Source organism: Kryptolebias marmoratus, linkage group LG1 (genome assembly GCF_001649575.2).
Source record: "Kryptolebias marmoratus isolate JLee-2015 linkage group LG1, ASM164957v2, whole genome shotgun sequence".
Taxonomy (NCBI): Eukaryota; Metazoa; Chordata; class Actinopteri; order Cyprinodontiformes; family Rivulidae; genus Kryptolebias; species Kryptolebias marmoratus.
In genome coordinates this window covers 20,285,332-20,305,467 of record NC_051430.1, presented here as the reverse complement: position 1 = coordinate 20,305,467, position 20,136 = coordinate 20,285,332, and the positions used below count along the sequence as shown (strand labels likewise).

General features: G+C 39.3%; 2 protein-coding genes across 3 annotated transcripts; one reads left to right on the top strand and one right to left on the bottom strand.

Moving 5' to 3' along the window:
• The first annotated feature begins 880 nt into the window (after window positions 1-880).
• ndc80 (NDC80 kinetochore complex component) lies at window positions 881-7,066 on the top strand. 2 transcript variants are annotated; one of them, XM_017413693.3, is made up of 17 exons: window positions 881-1,025; window positions 1,465-1,563; window positions 2,084-2,167; window positions 2,458-2,584; window positions 2,947-3,119; window positions 3,332-3,434; window positions 3,535-3,624; window positions 3,775-3,868; window positions 3,981-4,081; window positions 4,309-4,453; window positions 4,681-4,886; window positions 5,094-5,243; window positions 5,463-5,552; window positions 5,634-5,726; window positions 5,816-5,946; window positions 6,353-6,455; window positions 6,713-7,066. In XM_017413693.3, exons 1-17 carry the CDS (start codon window positions 1,018-1,020, stop codon window positions 6,839-6,841), a joined length of 1,926 nt encoding a protein of 641 aa, XP_017269182.1. In that variant the 5' UTR covers window positions 881-1,017; the 3' UTR covers window positions 6,842-7,066. The 2 variants fall into 2 exon arrangements, with proteins under 2 accessions (XP_017269182.1, XP_017269183.1); XM_017413694.3 differs by having other exon boundaries at window positions 888-1,025; window positions 1,468-1,563.
• Window positions 7,067-16,146: 9,080 nt separating this feature from the next.
• Window positions 16,147-19,832, bottom strand: LOC108234523 (glial cell line-derived neurotrophic factor). Its single transcript, XM_017413743.3, has 2 exons — window positions 19,164-19,832; window positions 16,147-17,088 (listed from the first exon to the last, which is right to left on the bottom strand). The coding sequence occupies exons 1-2, from the start codon at window positions 19,372-19,374 to the stop codon at window positions 16,529-16,531; spliced, it is 771 nt and encodes a 256-aa protein (XP_017269232.1). The 5' UTR covers window positions 19,375-19,832; the 3' UTR covers window positions 16,147-16,528.
• Window positions 19,833-20,136: the final 304 nt, after the last annotated feature.

The window sequence follows — 20,136 nt, the reverse complement described above, 5'->3', positions numbered from 1 at the left end:
CCATTTTCATGTTCGGACAAACAAAAATAATTTACTGTTTGTAGGTTCTCCAAAATTATGTTAATTCCTTTTTGTTTATTTGGTTTATAATGCTACAGATTTTCTGGTGATGCTGATCGGTTTTTTTTTCTCAAGGCAAAGGTTTTCATTGGGCTTTGGCTGCTTTTTTACTTATTTTCTGTCCAGCCATTGTTCCTGGCCTAACATGGATTGTGTGGGCTTAAAATAAATCTGTGAACATGGACAAGTGAAGGACAAAAGCAGTAAGAGGTGTGACGAAACTATCAGCAGAACTGTGATAGGTGAACAGTATCTGAGGAATGGGAACAATCCATGATACAAATGACCTAAACATATAATATAAAATGGGTTCTTTGACAAGTTGTCGTGTCAACACAGCACTGGTTTATTCTTTTTAAGTTTTAGACCCTGAAAGGTTCACAGACCAACAAAATATTCCTCTGAAAAAGAATGAAAAAGCAGTCAAATTAACAAAACAAGACATTAAAAAGCATTAAAAGACCACTCGAAAGACTGAAGAAACAATCAAAACCACTTTAAAAGATTAAAAGAAAGTTTATCTCTTTGTAAGAGGCATGGAAGGATGACTCAAGACTTTTGCTCAGTACTAAAGAATAATGTTTTATAGTGATTTCTATTTTTGCATTTTAAAGAACAAATTTCAAACATTGTATTTAGAAAATTAAAAGCCAGGTAATCTATTAGAATCTCAGACTTTACCAGAAGATATCTTCTCAATTTTCGAAGATTTCGGTTAGAATATATAACTCATTTTATGTTTAGCTTTTTATTTTGTAAGAATTTGAAATAGGAGTGAAGTGGAAAGCGAAGCATTTTTGGACCATGGGGCTCGCCGTAGTGCGATGACGTCACTGCCAACATTTATACTGTTTTGGCGGGTTTGAATATGCTCGGAGTCAGTTTCTGACAACCGCCATAAAAAAAAACTTACAAGAAGAACAGTAAATAGTTACAGCCGTCAAAAACATACGGAACATGGAGCGGTACGTATAAACCTATAAAGAAAAAAAACATTTAAGCTTATTTTTTGAACAGTGAAACGACTCGAAAAGGGTGATATTGAGTCGCTTGGAAAATATTTGACGTCGCTGTTATTGTTATCAAACTGGCGCTACTGGCAGCAGCATCCGTTAAAAATATAATGTCTTCTACCTGAACAAGCTAAGCGTCAAATAAAGATTTTTTCCCCCACATTTATTTTTACGAAACTTTATAGGTCACGTTGAGTTATGTTAAGGTGACTCAAACTTTACATTACTGGTAATGACTGCTAGCTAAACTAGCTACTTTGATTTACATCCTGACAACTGTGGCGCATAAACTTCAGCCAACAAGATGCTATAGTCCCCAGCTTTATGTGTAGACCTGTATGTGAAGAGGAAGAGTAAAATAAATTGTGTTTTTTGTGTGATTTGTGTCCAGTAGAAAGTTGAGCCGAGCTGGAAGCAGCAGAGCAGTGTCGGAGATGCCCATGCGGGTTCAGGACAACAACAGGACCAGCATGTACACAACGCCGCAGAGGTGTGTTTATAAGGGAGAGGAACTTTACAGACGGAGTTAAATTAGCCGAGACTCATCCCTGACACACACTTCAACAGCTGGTTTTATACTTTGCCTCTAACTATTGGAGTCTCAGTGAATTATACACATATTGAGCTCAAATTTTATGTGGTAGTAGCTGACATCTGGCAGTCTTCCATGAGATTGAGCATGACCTTATTTTCAGTTTTTGTCTTGAACAGTTGCAACTCCATCATTTGTCAACATAAGATTATCTTAATCATAAACCCTGGCATAAAAGAAGGCGGGTGATATGCATTCCTTCAAATACCTTTAATTGGATATTGATATTATACAGCTGACATACAACCTTTTCCAGTTCAGTTTTAATATTTGGATTCTTTATTTGTGTTTTCTAATTTCATGCCACACCTAAATTCACTTTGCCTATGACTGTCCTGTTAGTTATATGTTGGTTTGTGTCTGAAAATAAACAAACACTGCTACTTTAGGGTTTACATATTGATTTTTTTTTTTGCAGTAAGCTGCCTTCTTTTGGAAAGCTCAGCATGTCCAAACCAGCATCTGTGACGTCTGAAAAGCGGACCAGCTTCTTCGGTGCTCGGTATGTGAATGATATTTAGTCCCTTACAAAATAGCAAAGCTTTGTTTTTTATCTGTATGTATTGTGCTTCATAAAATGAGCGACAGAAAACAAATATAATCACCCACAGATTGTAGACCTTCAAGTTAATATGGAATATTTATAGTATGGCTTGTCTTAGGTCTGGGACAATGTAAGGTTTGGTCAGTTTTTGGGTTTATTTATTTAATAATTGAAGGATTTCCAGTTAAACCATAATTCCTTACTGACCAGCAGATGTGGATATTTCACGTTTTGAATCCTAATTTCAGGACTAGTGGAGCCGGCATGCCTCGGAGCAGCATGGTGTCGGGGTTTGGAGGAACTGAGAAGATCAAAGATGCCAGACCTCTCCACGATAAGTCGTTTGTTCAGCAGTGTATCCGACAGCTGCACGAGGTACCACATTTGTTAGAATTTGTTGCCATGTGGATATTGTTACTGTTTTTATGTTATAATATACTAAATGCTGTTTGAATGACTTAATATTTATGACATAATGGGTAAAAGTACACTTGCAGTTATAGGTACATGAGCTACCTGATGTGCTTTTTTCATAAATCTTGATCAGCTTTAGTTCTACATTCAGAGGTACAGTTACTAGACTGTCCTCTACAAATGTTTCATGACATTTTTTATTGTTTTTGAATAATTTTTCTATTAATTAAAAGCTAATCTCACTGCTTTCCTGCCAAGATTAGGGGGAAAAAATGTTGTTTGTTTTGTCCAACTTGATTTAAATTTTTTTTTTATTTTTTCAGTTCCTAACTGAACAGGGTTACCCAGGCACTTTGTCAGCCAAAACTCTCCAGTCACCCTCCACCAAGGAATTTGTGAAGATATTTGAGTTCATTTACCGCCAGCTTGATCCAACCTTTGAGATGCCCAACTCCAAAGTTGAGGAAGAGGTTCCAGCTCTGCTTAAAGCCTTACGGTAAGAAAGCTGTGATTTTATGGATCCAGGCACTATCATTTGTATTGCTTAATATCATATGAACTCCTAAAACCTAATTCGGGTCAGCTGAAGTTGAAGAACATAAAAATTAATATAAAAGTTTATTTCAAAACAATGAATTATAGGAAGAAAACAACAGAATTTAAAAGCCTTTGCTGACTCTTTCCCTCTCTTTCCGTGTCTTGTTAAAGGTATCCGTTTGTGCTCTCCAAGTGTTCGATGTACTCAGTTGGAGCTCCTCATACCTGGCCTCAGGCCCTCGGCGCTCTCATGTGGCTAATTGATAATGTCAAGGTGCGAAGCAAATAAAACGAACTGGAAGGTGGTGGGTGAAAACAAAGCTGGTTAAAGTGAATGCTTTCAGTCCGTTCATTTGTGTGAATGTCTGTTTTAGATACAGTGGAGTTTATCCAGGCAGGAGCTGCTGTTTTCTGAGACCTGTGAAGATGGCAACAATATCGAGGAGGGGGCCGAGTACAGCAAGGTAATCTGGCTCAAACCAAACACTTCTTACATAATTATGCTTTTTATAAGTCATTTTCTCTTCTAGAATCAATATTTACAGTAGAGCTGTAGCGGCCACTTTTTGTCAAAGTCAAAGTTTAATGCCCATTCATTTTCTTTTTTCACTCAGCTGTTCCTGGACTGCACAGCTGACACATACGCCAAGTTCATGCAGGGTCAGGATACATTCGAGGAGGAGGAGGAGGCCTTCCTCTCCAAACTCAGTAAGTGCCACAACTCTGTTAACGCTTTTATTTAAAAAAAATTTCATACATTTGCATGAACACGTTCTGTGTTTTAGTTCAAATTTGTGTTTTTAAACTTGTGTTTCCACAGAGAAGCTTTACAATGTTGATGAAGCGCTGCTGCTGTCGATGGAGGAAAAGCACAGAATCCTCAGCGAGGAGATCGAGCGTCTGGAGAAAGAGAGTCAGGCAGTAAGACTTCTCCCTAAATGCACCTTCCTGTGAACACATTTAACTTTTAAAATAATGTGAAGGTTATTTAATCAAATCATTTCAAAGTTTAAATGAAAACAACCTAATGTAAAAAAAAATAAGACATTTATGACAAAAACCTTGAAGATTTCTCTGCCGGGACGTTTTTTTTGGTTGGGTGCTTAACGCTGCTGAGTTCTGTGTTTCTTTTCTTTTTCTCTGGACAGGACCGTCTGATGACGAAGAGGATGGAGAAGATGAAGCTGCAGGCAGACTTCAAGAAACTTCAGAGTTACCGAAGCAGCCTGGAGTCTTTTAAAGCCAACCTGCAGAACAAAGCTTCCGAACTGAGCGATGAGCTGGAGACAACTGGTAAACATGGGCAAGACTGGTTTTCTAAAAATCTTTAGTTTGGTATGTTTTCTGTTGCTTCCCAGCAGAAAACAGGTCTAAAGTCTGGATCATCCACCTGCTCGGTCCTATTACCAGCAGTGCAGAAGAGTCCACGTTCTTTCAGTAATGCAGCAGCTGTAGGTGGATTCTTCAGTCAGATGAGGGGACTGAAAATGCTCCTGTGACCCGCTCTGTAACTTTTTCAGTCAGTCTTCTGGAATCTCTGAAACACGAGAGGGATGAACTTCAGCGACTCCTGCAGAACCAAAAGTTTACTCCAGCCGACGTCGAGAGGATCAACGCGGAGAAAAGGGAACTCCAGCAGACCATCGCTGGTCTCAGCAAGTCTCTCGAGGAAGCTGAGCAGCATAAGTGGAATGAAGAAATTGCTTTGTCAAAGGGGAAAGAGAAGGTACTTTATGTGGTAATTAAAGCAAGCCGATGTGTTACAGGGTACTTAGTTACAAGTTTGTTGTGATGTGTTGCAATGTTCATTTACTGTATATTAAGAGAAAGTATTATCCCTAATTTTTGTGCACATATTTGACTTTTTTGTCGTTTTTCTCTGCTCCACTTGTGCCGTTTATTTATTTGTTTTTTTTGATCCTTTCAAATCCAGGCGGAGTTGAAGCTGACAGAGTACCACAAGTTGGCACGGAAACTCAAGCTGATACCACAGTCTGCAGAAAACGCTTGTGGCCACGATTTCGAGATTAGGTCGTTCGAATGTGGACCCAGCAGTGCAGTTCAGCATAACGCCCAGATACAGGTACTCCCAGCTGGTGGTCCCGTTCACAGAAGTATTCAAAATGTTGTGGGAGACAGTTTTGATGTGGGTCAGGTTTAAGATAACTGAACTACACCCCCTGATTCATCGCCTGTTAGATGAAACTTTGAGAATTCATAGGTAAACTGTATCTTGGATCGATGAAGGTGTTTTAGTTGTATCTGATGATGGTGTTGTGTGTATTTGTGATTTGTGTCGTAGATGCTTCTGAGGAAGCTGATCAGTGACGTAGAGGAGGAGAACAGTCGGCTTGCCAACTTGAAACTCAGCCTGGAGGAGTCCATCGAACAGGTAACAAGATTTTTATTCCTCTACTTTTGTACATTTGTTAGATTTTATTGAGGCTCTAAAATACAGTTTTGTGTCTTTCAGGTGACTTCAAACTTAATGGACAAGTCCAATGATCTGAAGCAACTCCGAGAGCAGATCCGCAAGTTGGACGAACGACTGGAATTTAACATGCAGGTACAGTTTGTTTTTAACGTCGTTTCACTGAAAAGAAACTTGTTTTGTGCACGTGGCGCTAACATCCACCGTGTTTGTTATGTGCGCAGGAGCTAGCCCGAGAGGAGCAGGACTGGGCAAAGGAGATAGACTCTGTGGAAAATCACCGCAAACTTCTTGAGGAGAAAGTTAATTATGGTTACGACGAGGCTGTGCAGCAGCTGAAGGCAGCACAGCAACAGTAAGAAACAGCCGTATATTTATCAGTAACACGTTTGTATGAAGGATTCACTCCGAACATTCACAAATGGTCCTGAAAGTAGTGCTCTTCCTTCTTATTCCTTTTAGGAATCAGTTTTTGTAAATTATTTGTTAGATAAATCAAAAGAAATATGTTCTTTTAAACCTAAAGTTCACTACATCCTCAGTTAAATGTTAAATCTGCTGTTTACTAAATAATTTCTTGACCATTCCACATGTTGATGTTTTTTCCTTATTTCTGATAATGCTGGGCATACAGTTTTGCACACATTTAGTCATGATTCATCCCTAATTTTTTTTAGCTTTATTTTAAATCTTTTTCTCTAACAGAGCAATAAAGTAGCTCTCCACTCAGCTTGTTAAAAACTTTTCTTTTTTTTCTCAAGGTATCACTTGGTGCTGCAAGAGACAAACGAAGAAAGACGAATAGTCGCCAACAACCTGGCGTCCATATTTACCACAGCTGCGAACCACCTGTCAGTTACTGAGGTATTCAGAAAAACGTGTTTATTATAAGAAAAACAAATGAACTAATTAAACTTAAAGGAAATCTTTAAAATCAGCTTCTCGTGCACATAAGAAGCTTTCTTCTTTCCCTCTCTCCAGTGTTCCCTTTATGCCTCTGTAGGAACTGAATACAATAACTAAACTGAATGGCAAAATACCCTTTTATTGGCAGTGAAGCTTTTTTTTAAAAAACCTCACTGCAGCTCTTTGCTCACTGTCTTGTGGTTTGTGTCCTACAGAAGTGCATGGAGGAGCTGCACAGCCGGGTGCAGCGCATCACCTCCAAGGCTGTCGAGGAGGACGAGGCTGCCGTTCAGAAGCTGAAGGAGACTCTGAAGAGCTTCAAGGCTAAAGCAAATAGTTTATAGACAGATGCAGCAGGATGGAGACTTGTTGACTTTTAAAAGGAGAAAACTCCATGTTTCTTTGTGGTTATTTAGAGTTAAATTTTGTGTTTAAATAAAAAAAGACCTTTTTAGATTGTTAATATTTACAATATGAAGTAAAAACTGTTCTGTTTTTGAACTTTTGTTTCTGAGCAATGCTAAAATATCCTGACAGTTATTGAACAACATATTAAAGGAGGAAAAATAGTCTTGTCTGACTATAAACTTTTCTTTTCCCATCAAAGTAAAAAAAAAAAAAGATGTTTTGAATTGAAACCACTAGATGGCAGCAACGATTTACTAACAACCCGTTAACTGTTGGTCGACTGATGATAATAAATGAGTGTCATATGTTTAGTTCAGTTTTATAAAGTGGTTGGAGGACAAAAAATGAATGAATTATTTTGGGAGCTCTTCAAACTTTTGCAATGGTTGTTAATAAATACGATTAAGGGGCAGCTAGTGTCTATCCCCTGTTAGACAATGGTAGACTTGGTAACAAATGAAAAAGTGATTTAAACTTTTAGAATATTGTAAGTACTTTAGGGAAAAGATTTTAAGCCTCAGTACTTCACTCTTCTGGAAGGATTTGGAGCCCATAAACTTCTGAATTTGTTTTAAGTTTTACTTTTAGTAAACAATCTTAGCTCCATGTAAAGTGGAGCAGAAAGAATAAATTAAGTCTGACCTTACTTACAGTAAATGTTGGACCCAAGCTCAGACTTTCATTCTCATTTCTACCATAAGATGATTTATTTCTGACAAAAATAACAGGAATCTGATGTAGAGAAAAATAGAATGATGCTGAGTTTAAAAAGCTTAAACATGATTAAGTGATTGTTTTTTTGTTGTTTTTTTGCATTAACAGTTGATTAATAATAAATATTTGAGCATTTTTTGGTTTTGTACAGTTGGCTAAGATATATTTTTTACATATATAACAAAATACATATTCTGATAATGTTAATGTATTAATAATCAAAGAAGCGGTCTTAGTTAAAGTCCACAAATCACAACCCTGAGGTGTTCAACGCACTTGCAAGCTTCAGGAGCTTCATCTTTAAGTTTGAAGTGATGTCTGGATTTGGAAGCGCAGCATCATGACCTCACAGTAACGTGTGAGGCACTTTTTGCACGAGGAACACTTGCGAGGCTGGGAGTGTGAGAAACGTTTCGGCAGATGTGATGAGAGGAGACGAGGTGAGCGTGAGGGGCTCCGCAAAGAGGGGGATGAAAATGTGATGGATAACTTCCACCTCTGGCAGGAACAACACTGGACTGTGGGTTTCTCTGTGTGTGTGTGTGTGTGTGCTGACAGCGGACATGAGCAGAGGCTGGTGTGTGAGTTAAAGGAGCCATAAGTTACCATCTTCAGAGACCTAACCCACCTAAACAGAGCAGAGTGTGTTTATCTTTAATAACATAATATTCATTTGCATGTTTCATCCTTCTCTTCTAACATGTTTCTTGTCCTCTGACCCTCAGCCTGGGTGGATTTGGTGGTTTGGTTTATTGCATTTACAGACATGAGCACTCCATACGCCGCATGTTCCTGATCTGATGCACAGGAAGCCAGTATGAGCTAGCTGAGGGTCAAAGCTTAACTCTTCCAGGGATTATGTGCGTGAGTTTCTGTGTGTCTGATACAAGGAAGGTGGGAGGGGAGGGGAGGGGGCACATGACAGTATGGATCTGAGCTCATGAGCTTCAAATCAGAGGCCATCTTGTTCTCTAACCGGACAGACACAGCAGATCACTGAGGTGTTAATGTGTCAGCCTATCATGGGTTAATTCCACCCATCCTTCACCAAAATCATCTGCTCTACATGTTCTACATAGTTCAGAAAGAAGGGAGAAGATAAAGAGAGAAATAAATCTCCCTTCTATTTTCTTTCCTGTCAACACACCATCGTGTTGCAGGAATCTTCCTCAGGCTTACGCTCTCACTGGCTCTGGCATTTCGCTTCCCGTTCCAGCCACTAATTGTCTCCAGATTTAGAAGACGAATCAGCTTCTCCAAGGGCTGTGTGGCAAACACACACACACACACACACACACACAAGCACAGAAATGGTGCAACGGTTGTGCTTGGTCTTAAAACACTGCTTTGTTTTCAGCAGATTTGCTAAAAAAAAAAAAAAAAAAAAAAAAACAGTAACAGAAATAACAAATTAGTCATCCATTTGCTCTGCTATGTGCAACATGAAAGTGTTTGTTTAAGATTTGAAGAACCCCAATTCCAACAAAAAGTTGGGACCATGTGTAAAATTTAAATAGAAACAGCAGAACGCAATAATCTGCAAATCTCATAAATCCGTATTTTATCCACAGTAGAACATAATAAACATTAAATGTTGAAACTAAGAAATATATCTGGTAATTTTGAATTAGATGACCGCAACACATCTCAATAAGTTTATAAGTTTCTAAGGACAGGGCAGTGAGGTTTTGTAGGGAATGTCTGATGGAGGATTCTAGCTTTTCAGCAGTTCTGTTCTATAATGAGACAATCGTTTTTAATTGGTGACAGGTCTGGACTGCAGGCAGGTCAGTTCAGCTCCTGGACTCTTCTACTACAAAACCACGCTGCTGTAATGGATGCAGTATGAGGTTTAGCATCGTTTTGCTAGAATATGCAAGGCCTTCCCTGTAAAAGACAACATCTGGATGGGAGCCTATGTTGTTCTAAAACCTGTCTGCATTGACTTTGCCTTTCCAGATGTGTAGCTGCCCATGCCACAGGCACTAATGCACTCCTATACCATCAGAGAGGCAGGCTTTTGGAACGGTGCACTGATAACAAGCTGGATGGTTCCTCTCCTCTTTAGTACAGAAAACGTGTCATTTGTCTGACCTCAGAACAGTTTCCCACTCTGCCTCGGCCCACTTTAAATGAGTTTTGGTCCAGAGAAGATGGCAGCGTTTCTGCATGGTGTTCACATATGGCTTCTTCTTTGCCTGATAGAGCTTTAACCTGCATTTGGTTCACAGATTGCGATTTCTGGAAGTGTTCCTGAGCACATGCAGTGAAGTTCAGAACAGAATCAGACCTGTTTTTTGCTACAACATTTGCAGCAACAAGTAGCTTTTAAAAATGCAGTGCTTGTATGCAACCCACTGTCTGTCCCTGTGTGTGTAAGTGTGTCGTCATTAATGTCTGTGCACTGACAAGCAGATTGCACTTGAACGTTGAAGCGATCGCGATGTATCAGATTTCCATCCGTTTGTCTCACTGTTAGGACTGGACTGGGGGTTATTAAGCCACTGCAAGAGGTCCTGAGAAGGCTGTTTCAGAAGATGAAAGGTCACGAGGAGGTTGTAAAGGAGCTCTGAGTCACAAGTTTGAACTGTGACTCATTTTCTGGTTTAGACGGATTTATTACAGAGTTCGTTCACCTCAGAGAGGAAGCAGATGTCTGTCAGGGAATCAAACACTTGTCTGCAAATGCTGGGTATGTTTAGGATCCTGCACACTTTATCCGGCAGCAGGCGATAATAAATAGACACTCTCTGACCTTTTACTTTATTACAAGTCTTGTTTTTCTAATTTTGCTGGCTGATGAATTCTGCTCTTGGCAAAAAAACACATTTTATATAGGTTTGCACAGGGTAAACAGTGGTTTTCCATTTAATAAATTAGGTAAAATTAATGTCAAGTGCCTCATAAATTGAGTATCTTTAAATTTGAGAAAAAGTTTGGCCAGAAAGACAAAAAGTTTTAAATTTTTCTAACTGTTCATCTTTGATTCACAGGACGAACATGTCGGTACAGGAGGGTGAAGGAGTTCGAAGCACTCAATTCTTATTTTTTTTACATACCACCGAGGTGTTTATAGAAGAAGCAGGAGGTTCCACTCTGCAACACCAGGAAACCCATGAAGACAAGTGTAATGTGGATTTACGGTCACAAACACAGGAGACATGAGCAGCCAGCCCTGCCAAGCTGCGCGTTTCTCCTTCGGAAGAGAAAACAGGATAAGAAAACAGAAGCTGGGAAGACATTAATGTGTGAAGCTACGGGACAGCAGGGGGATGTAGAGACAGAGGACGGATAGGGCATGAGAGGGAGATAAAGAGATGGTGAATAATGGGCCTGGTTTGCTTCCTGGGGTCTCAGCCACACACACACACACACACATCCCAGTTTTGTGTTTACAGAGGAGATTAGAGCAGTTCCACTCTGTACCTTAGCAGAGCTTCTTCAGAGCGGCATGAGTAAACAAAGAGAGGATGAAAACTGGCATGTTGTTACATTTTATGCCACTCCTCACCTTTCTAACCCCAGAACGAACAGCTGCAGCGTGCTGATGCGAAACTCACAAATTCACCTTTTTTAAAAGATGTTACACAAAGTTTCATAAGTGGAAGAAAAAACACAATGTCATCAAAAGCCAGAAATTTGATTTATAGCAGCAAATTCCATAGATCTTACACATCTTTGTATTAGTGTTTAAATTATTTCCTGATTTAAGAATCAGGAAAGAGAAATCAGAGAATTGTCAGCTCGCCTGAGCACTTCTGACAAAACCAGAATGCAAAGGTTACAATATTACGATATATATAATAATATAATATTATTACTCTATGTATGATATTTAGGACGCTAATGTTCTGTTGTGTCAGACACAGCGGGATTTCTCAAGTTTGATCCCAAATTTAATGTAAGTTTATTTTCTTTTTTAATGGCTGTAAGGAGCAAGCATAAATAAATTAGCAAATAAATTACAGCAGAGCACTGGATTCAGAAAAAAATGTACAAGAAAATAACAAAAATAACAGAATATACAACAACAAAAGTAACAGTAACAAAGTTAAACATGATGTTAAAACAACATGGTTTTCAAATCTTTCTTCTGTTAATTGTTTTGTAAAATGCTACGCATGTATTTTTAATAAATTGTCATTTTTTTGTCAAAAGTCGTGCTTTTGGTTTTGTTGTTTTACGTCTCGGAGCCTCCAGAGTTTTTGGTTTCTTCTTGTTGTCCAGAAGAGTCCGGCCGACCCCACCCAACAACACTTCATCTGACTTTCATCAATTATTAATGACCTTTTATTATATTACAACAACAACAAAACCACGAAAAGCTGCTTTAACATAGGAATGGGCAATTTTTAGTTTTAACCAGCTTAACAAGACTGCCTCTTTCATGCAGAGAGATTTCCTCCTGAATGAAAACACAACAATGGTGGTGCAGAGCCACGATGATGTAAAACACATTCTCATGTATCACATGAATATTTTAACCATTTGACACGTCTCACACGACATGCTGCTGATACTGTCACCGTCACTCCTCCTGCAGCAGGCTGGGTTAAAATATTACAGTTATGGTTATTTTACTCAGAGCGTGTCTGTTGTTACTGTGAATAGATTGTCCAGCGTGTTTGCTGTCTCCTGTATAAATCCTGTTCCATCTGTAGTCACGTTATAAGTCTGATAACATGTCTTTGTGTCGTCATAGGGATGAGCGGGCAGCCTCCAGTCGGTGGTCCTGACTCAGAGTTTAGTGATGGTACCAGTTGATGATCAGCAGTGTGTTTACGGGGTCATGTTAATCCCCTCTGGCTCTGCTGTGTGTTACAGAAAATGTCAACACATCTGTGTGTGTGTGCGTGGTTTGACCACAATGAAATTTGGTAGGTCAGGCCTTTTTTTGGGGTCAATCAGATAATAAAAAAAAAAAAAAATTGCAAATAATTTCTGTACTTTTTTTATTCACAACTCTGAACCCAAGATCCTTTTATGCTGGAAAGTCTTTACTATATTAGTCGTTACGAACAATCAGTGTCTTACCTGTTGTAGCTCTTTGAACGACCTCAGTTTAGAGAAATAAAGTTCAATTTTGTCTAGATCGATGAGCTAATTTTTCATTAAATGGGCTTTCGAGCACAAACACTATGATATTTCTGCAGGAAGTGTCCCAGGCTGAACCAGAAGTGCTACAGCTAGCTGTTTGTGTAAACAAATAATATTGTAAAGTTTTATAAATCTATTTGCCTGAACTCCTATGAAACATTTGGGATTGAAGTTATTTAAAGAATGCAGTACTCCATTTTGATCTTGGCCTCACCTGAACTAGCTGTTAACTCATCAGTTCATCAGAACTAAACTATTTATGTAAACTGAGGCCGTTCAAAGAGCTATCCTCAACAGGTAAGATGATTATTGTTTGTCATATTTTCACAGAACCCCAGTTTAAAAAATCTGAGCTGTCCATTTGTTGGCCACACAATTTGTCTTTGTTACATGAAATGAAAAAGGAACCACTGAGGGACAAAGTACAAATTAATTATCATCAAATTAAGCTCCATTTCTGAAAGCTTAAGGTCACGACAGGCAACAGAGACAAAAATCCTGGTTCTGCTCTTCAGGGGAACACATCTACAGTTCTTAATATAACATTGGTGTGTCGACAAATACAGCTCCCCCAGTGTTTAGCACCTGTTTGAACACCATCACAGAAACCACAAACACTTGTGTTGAGTTACACCACAGAGGAACATTATCCTTCATTACAAGCTCCTCTGTCACGTCGAACAAAGGAACAGAAAATGACACTGTCTTTTGACTGTCAGTCGGCTCTAATGGCGTCCTCTGTTGTCCACATGCGAGAGCGGGCAGTTGTTTGATTTACATTTTCTGAAATTAGCCCAGTAATAGTTGATTCCTCACTCAGGATTGGATTTTAGTTTGCTCATAGTTTCAAATAAAGCACATTTTTGTGACATGTTTGGGAAAGCACAAATTGGTTGTCATATTTTTTCTAATTATTTGACTCTGATTCTGCAGTATAACTGCTGTAATCCATTTCTAATCTAAAGCAGTAAAGTTTGAGCTGTTTTTTTTACCCACACACTACAGTCCATAAATATTCTGGAGCAGATCAGCTCCAGATATCTTGTTGGGAAACAGCTGGTGAGACACTGATGGAGGAGTTGCTGTTTCTGATGCCTTCTTGCTTTCCGCTCACTTCTTGATGTTGTAGATACTTTTGCGTACATGTGGTATTCTTGACGTGCCATAAAGCAAACGCAGCTATTTCCATACCATACGTTTTGCATCATGTACTGCCTACCCTTGTATTTCACGCTGTTAGAGCACATTTCCTGTAGATAATCGCTCGCTGTGAATTTATTATCTGAACAGCAACCGTGGGAAAAAAAAAGGACCAAATTTTCAGCACAGTCTGCGGCTCGTTTTGAGTCAACCCCTCTTTGTTTTACAAACTGACAAATTTTACACAACTTGCTATAATAAATTGATTCGGGTGATGTGCTTCAGTCTTATAAATTAAAATGTCATGTACATGAAAGTTTTGATCTGCTCAAAAAGCAGAAACAGTCACCAGTGAATTCACAAATATCTGTGAGATCATTTATTGTAAACTAGCCCAAAGAATTACTTGTAAAAGGGAAAAGTTGCATAATCAAAATGGAAAAGTACTAGTTAAGCTTTTCCCTGCAGTTGTTGGAGGAGATTGTCATGAGTCAAAGATGAGGAGACAGCAGAGTGAAACGTGAGCAAACAGCAGAGGGTCAGATTTCGACCACACGCATTAGTTAAGTAAGATGCAGCCTCTTCTCTCGCTGTCTCCAGTTCTGACATCTTTGTCTTCTTTGTCCACGCTGGATTTTTGCCTCATCCTAGTCTCTTTTCTTTGCCGTCCCTTTTCTCTTCCAACGCCAGCTTTTAACTTCATCGCTCATTGTTTTCTTTGTGCTGTAAGACGTTCCGACTCTCGCCTTTCATCCTTTTACCACTCGCAGTTGGTCTCGCCTTCATGATATTCTATACAACACTTTAGGTATGGATCATAGTCTTTTCTGTGTTTAATGCGTCTTCCTGTCATTCAGTAACATCAAAGTTTGTTTACGATTTCTCTAAACTGTTAAGGATCAGTCTGAAAGCTCTGTTGTTACAGTTTTCGTCAGTTTTAATCAGTTTTCACACACCGAAACGTTTGTTACTCAACTAAACTGTTCAAAAAATATTGTTTTAGGTTTTTGAGGAAAAGATTTTTTTAAAACAACATTGGCAATCAGCCTTCATTGAGGCTGTAGTCATTAGCAGGTTTATTAAAGCAATAGTTCAGCTCTTTTAAAGTGAGGTTCTGTGGGAAGGCTTTTTACAATAAATATCTTACCTGTCATAGGTAGCTTTGTGAATGCCCCCAGTTTGAAGAAATAGAGTTTAATTCTGACTGGACTATTGAGCTTAAAGGTAATTTGAATGAGGCCGAGACAAAACATATTTGCTGCCATCTTAAACCAACTTCAAGCTCAGAAATTTTATTCAAACACTATTTTATAAACCTTCACATTGACATCAGTTTCATATTACATATTTATTTACATAGAAATCTAGGGTTACCTCTTGTGCAGTGTTGGGCACTTTGCAGGAATATTATATTTCTGCTGGAAAAACCAGATAATGTGAAGCTGAAGATGTTTGTAAGAGTTTATAAAATAGAGCTGTAGCAGAAAACTGGAATAAATCTTTCTAAAGATGTAAAAAAGTCTTTTTTTTTCTCTGGAAATAATGATAAAGATCCTGTAATGAAGCTCATGACAGCAGTGTATTGTTTGAGTGGTTGAACTGATTTCAGTAAAGAAGCAGCAAAAACAAAGAACAAGATGACAGCAAGTTCATGATCATAAATTCATACATAAAAGCTGCAATAAAGTGTTGTTTTTACTTTGTGAGTCTGTGTCTGTCATCATGGCAATTTAGGGGTCGTGGACACGCTGCAGTTATGTCAAATGGGACTTTTAGTACTTTGTTGTGGAAACATTTTTCAGTGTTCTGACTGATATCTATAGTTTAAAGTTTGCTGATTTCTAGGAGCTCCTCAGTTGTTACTCACTGGAAATTGTTGCACATGAAACATAATGTTTGTCAGACTTTGTCAGCCTCTCAGCAACAGTTCAAAATGCATTGAAGATCAAGGGTGTTATAATCCAAGCACAGTTATATTTCTGGTTAAAAATATATTTTTAGGAGTTTTTGGCTACTTGCTGTAACAGAGTGCAGCTATTTTATTAGTTAATCTCAAACCTCTCTGCACGAGAAACACAAATATCTGACACATTTTTGGAAATTTCATCAAATAGAATCCTTTTTTAAAAACATATTGAGCATATCATACTGACTGACACACAAAGTGTTGTGGAGTGAAACACTGACTCTGTCACAACATATTAATATGCTAATATGTTAAAGATCATAGTCTAAAACCTTTTTTTTGTGTGAAACTAGATGATTGAAATATATGTCAGACTTTGAAATATCACAGCAATAAATAACATTTATTTATTTTAAAAAAACAAAATAAATATGAATAAGTTACAATATTCTACATTTTATAAATAGATTTCATATTTGGTTAAGTTTTTTTTTCCCCACAAGATGTGCTAGACAGTGGACAAAAAAAGCTTTTAAGGTAAACCATCGTGTATAAGTTCAGCTGAGTTCTTTCTTTTGGAGGTAAATATCCTTAGAAAAATCAGGTTAAATCATAATGAACATGTTTGTAGTTTGTAGGTTGTAAAGAAAATTATGGGCTTTCAGCTGGAGATGAGAAAAAATAAATCATTGGGATTATTTAGGGTAAATCTTAATTACCCATTTGCAATCAACGGATTATTTAAGAGTCCGATTCCCAAATCCTGCTACACACAGCCACATTTCCGAGCGGAGTGCTTCCTCACAGTGTGGTAAATGAGGCTGTCGTCCAGAAACGAGAGGTCATCGTCAAACGCGATTGGCCGACAGCAGGCCTGCAGTGGCGTGTCTTTGTGGGGAAGCTTCCTTCTCTGAACGAGGTTAAAGAGGATTTTGTCATAGTTGGTCTCCGACTTCCTGCAGGGCCCCGCACAGTATCTGAATATCATCTCCTCACTGGAGCGGTAGCCAAGGCCGAGGTCCGACACGTTCAGGTGAATCTGTTTGAGAGCGCAGCCCTGCCCTCGCCCGCCGCCACCTCCTCTCCTCATCTTCCTGCTCATTTCCTCTCCTCTAAGGTCTCCTCTTTTCCCTTTGCCTCTCTTCTTCTTCTTCTTCTTCTTCTTTCTGTGTCGAGTCCTGATGTTCAAGTCTTCTCTGAGGGAGGAAGAAGAAGAGGAGGTAGACGAAATCTCTGCAGATGAGGAGAAGCGACGCACTCGACTGACTGTTGCTTTGATGAATTCCACTATATCTTCATCATCTGGGAGGAGCTCCTTTATAGAGTCTGAAACGCATTAAGAAAACAGACATTCTCACAAAACGTTACGCTTCACACTGGTTAAAACCATTAAATGCGTTTTAAAGGCAGACATAAAAACCTTCATCCTTTCAACTCACTCAAATATGACAGCTATGTCTATTCAGAGGAGACATTTACACAACATTTAAGATGTGCGTGTTATGTTATATAGCATTCCTTGATAGAAAGCATATCCTCCACCAAGTGTTAAACTAAGATCAGAGTTACAGCCGTTTTGGTCAAATCTTGTAACTGGCATTATGTGTGAGCTCGTGCAATATTGTGAGACCTGTAAGCGCTGGGAGAATGTGCTAAGGGTGACTCTCAGCTACTACCACATCAGACTTTAGCTCAGTATTAGGAAATTTGGCGAAGTCATGGGCATTTTTGTGTTGGCTAAGTTTTCTTAGCTGTGGTGGCTATCATGAATTTGGCTGAAAAGTTGTAGATGTACAACCAATGATTACTCTCTGACAGTTTCATTAAAGTTTGGTTTGTAAAACCAGCAGCATGGTAGAGCTGTTGCCTCACAGCAAGAAGGTGGCAAGTTCACAACCCATTTAGAGCCTTTCTGTGTGGTTTGCATATTATTATCTTTCTCTGTGCGCACATAGATTTTCTCCGGATACCCCGTTTTCCCCCCCACAGACCAAAACATGTTAGGTTAACTGGAAACTCTAAATTGTCACTTCATGTGAGTGCGAATGGTTGTCTGTTTCGTTTGTCTCTACGTGTCCTGTGATGGACTGGCGAACTGTCCAGGGTGTACTCCACCTCTATCCCAGTGACAGCTGGAGAAAGGCACCAGCTCCACAACTCTGCACGGGAGAGCGGGTACCAGAAAATCAATTTATGGTTTATGGAATATTCGGCTAACTCTACAGACAATTGAACAGAGACGGGCAAAACCAATATTGCCTTTTGGCTTTGGTTATGGCAATAATGATCAAGAATAGGTTGGAGGGTAGCACAGTAGTGCTACAACCTCAGAAAGAAGGTCCCCATTTTGAGTCTTGGATGTGCAGGTCTTTTTGTGTCAATTTGTATGTTTGTGTGGGTTTTCTCCAGGTGTGACTGACATAATGTTTTTGTCTGTCTGTTATTAAACTGTCTCATAAACCAGCGAACAGATCTTAGTGAAATTCTCAGAAATTAATTATTGGATTTACATCTACAACAGATTAACTTCTGGAGTCAACTCAATTCAAAAAATCCAACCACAAGCAACCTTATCCAACAAAATAATGACTATAACTCAGCCAATTTTACAAATTTTAAACTAATATTTGGTCTGGTAGCAGCTGAGAGTCATTCACAACACATACAAGTGCTAAATGAATGCACAAGATATTTTTTCATACTTTGCCATTAAGTACTTGAGTCAACTCTGCCTGTTAGCAATATGTTTCATGAACCACTGGACGGATTTTAATGAAACTCTCAGAAAATAAACACTGGACATGCTGTACTTCTACAACTGAGTCCCATTCAGGATGACTGCCACAGCCAACCAAATATAGAAAACACAAAAAATGGCTGTAACTCAGTCAATTTTACAGATATTGAACTAAAATTTGATGTGGCAGTAGCTGGGAGTCCTCCCCAAAACAGGCTCCAGTCCCTAACAGATCAAGGTTGATGATCTTTAAGTAAAATAATCTTAGTTTAAAAACAGATAAAAGGCAGTGGGTGAAATGAATTTTCCTTCAAGGAAGTCCAGACCATTCATTTGACATAAATGCAATCAAACAATGCCACTGCAATGCGCTGAAAATCTCTGTACATTTTAATATGTGTCAGAGCTTAAAATAAACTTCACATTTTAAAACGACTTGCATGAACCTTATTTGACTTAGTTCAGCTTTAGACAAAAAAATATCCTAAATGTGAATAATATTGTGCCATGATTGAAAGAACATCAAGAAAAGTTTATATTTTGAGGGACAATAATGTCAAAACTACATTCTGAAGCAAAAACTGGTCAATGTAAGATTTCGGATGTTTCCTCAGTGAAACGTCCCTCCTCCGCCTTTTACGCCACAGAAACCAGAACTTCTTACATTTGTCACCCCTCTCCAGTCTGTCCCCCCTGTCCGCTGAGTCCTGATGGTTGGTCCTAAGGGACACAGCGGCCAGACGGGTCTGGACCGGCGGGACCTCCAGGGGACTCTCGGCGGCGGGGGCTCCTCTCTTTTGGCTCCGCAGCAGCGAGCTGACGCGCACTGCGCTGAGCAGAACCAAACAAGTGGTCAGGCTATCCCATAACCTCATTGTCCATCTCTGTCCGACGGGAGGACATGGTCCACAATCTGACGGTAGTGAAGGCTGACAGAAAAAAAAAAGATGGTGAGCTCTGATGATCAGCCTGTCACAGCGCAACGGGATCCATTTGACGCACAAGACGCAGCTTGGCGCGTCGAGACAGAAGCGCAAAGTTCTGCAAAGAAACGGTCAGATTTTCTTCTCTCTCTTCAATTCATCCAAGTCAACACCAGTCCAGACTGAGCTGAAGTGAGACGACAGAACCGTGGAGAGGGGCTGCCGCTCAGTGGTCCACCCTCTGCTCCCTGCTGTCTCCTCCCCTGCGCAGGGAGCAGATCCCAGACTGACCCCGGGCTCCAGCACCGGTCCGAGTGGTGGAATAATGTTTTGGGAAAGTTTCAGTCTGTGTACTCAGATGGCTGACAGGCAGAGAGAGAGAGAGAGGGGTCTCCCACTTTGCTGCAGACTCCCCGTCCTGCCTTTGGAGTTGGGCAATACGCAGAAACATGTTTCCAATCAGCCAGTGAAAACAGTGAAATGTGTTGTTATTTATTGAACCACACTGTTCTCCAGCTGATGCACAGATTATTTTTAACTCTGAGATACTTTCTAGCTTTGTGCAACACTGAAAACAATTTACACTAAAAACCTTTCCCTTAATAAGATTTGTCATTTTGATAAATTTTGAAATAATGCCTCTTCTAACGTGGACAAACTGAATGTAAAACAGCCTTAAAACCACACAACTTAGGCTTCGTGAAGTGTTTCTGT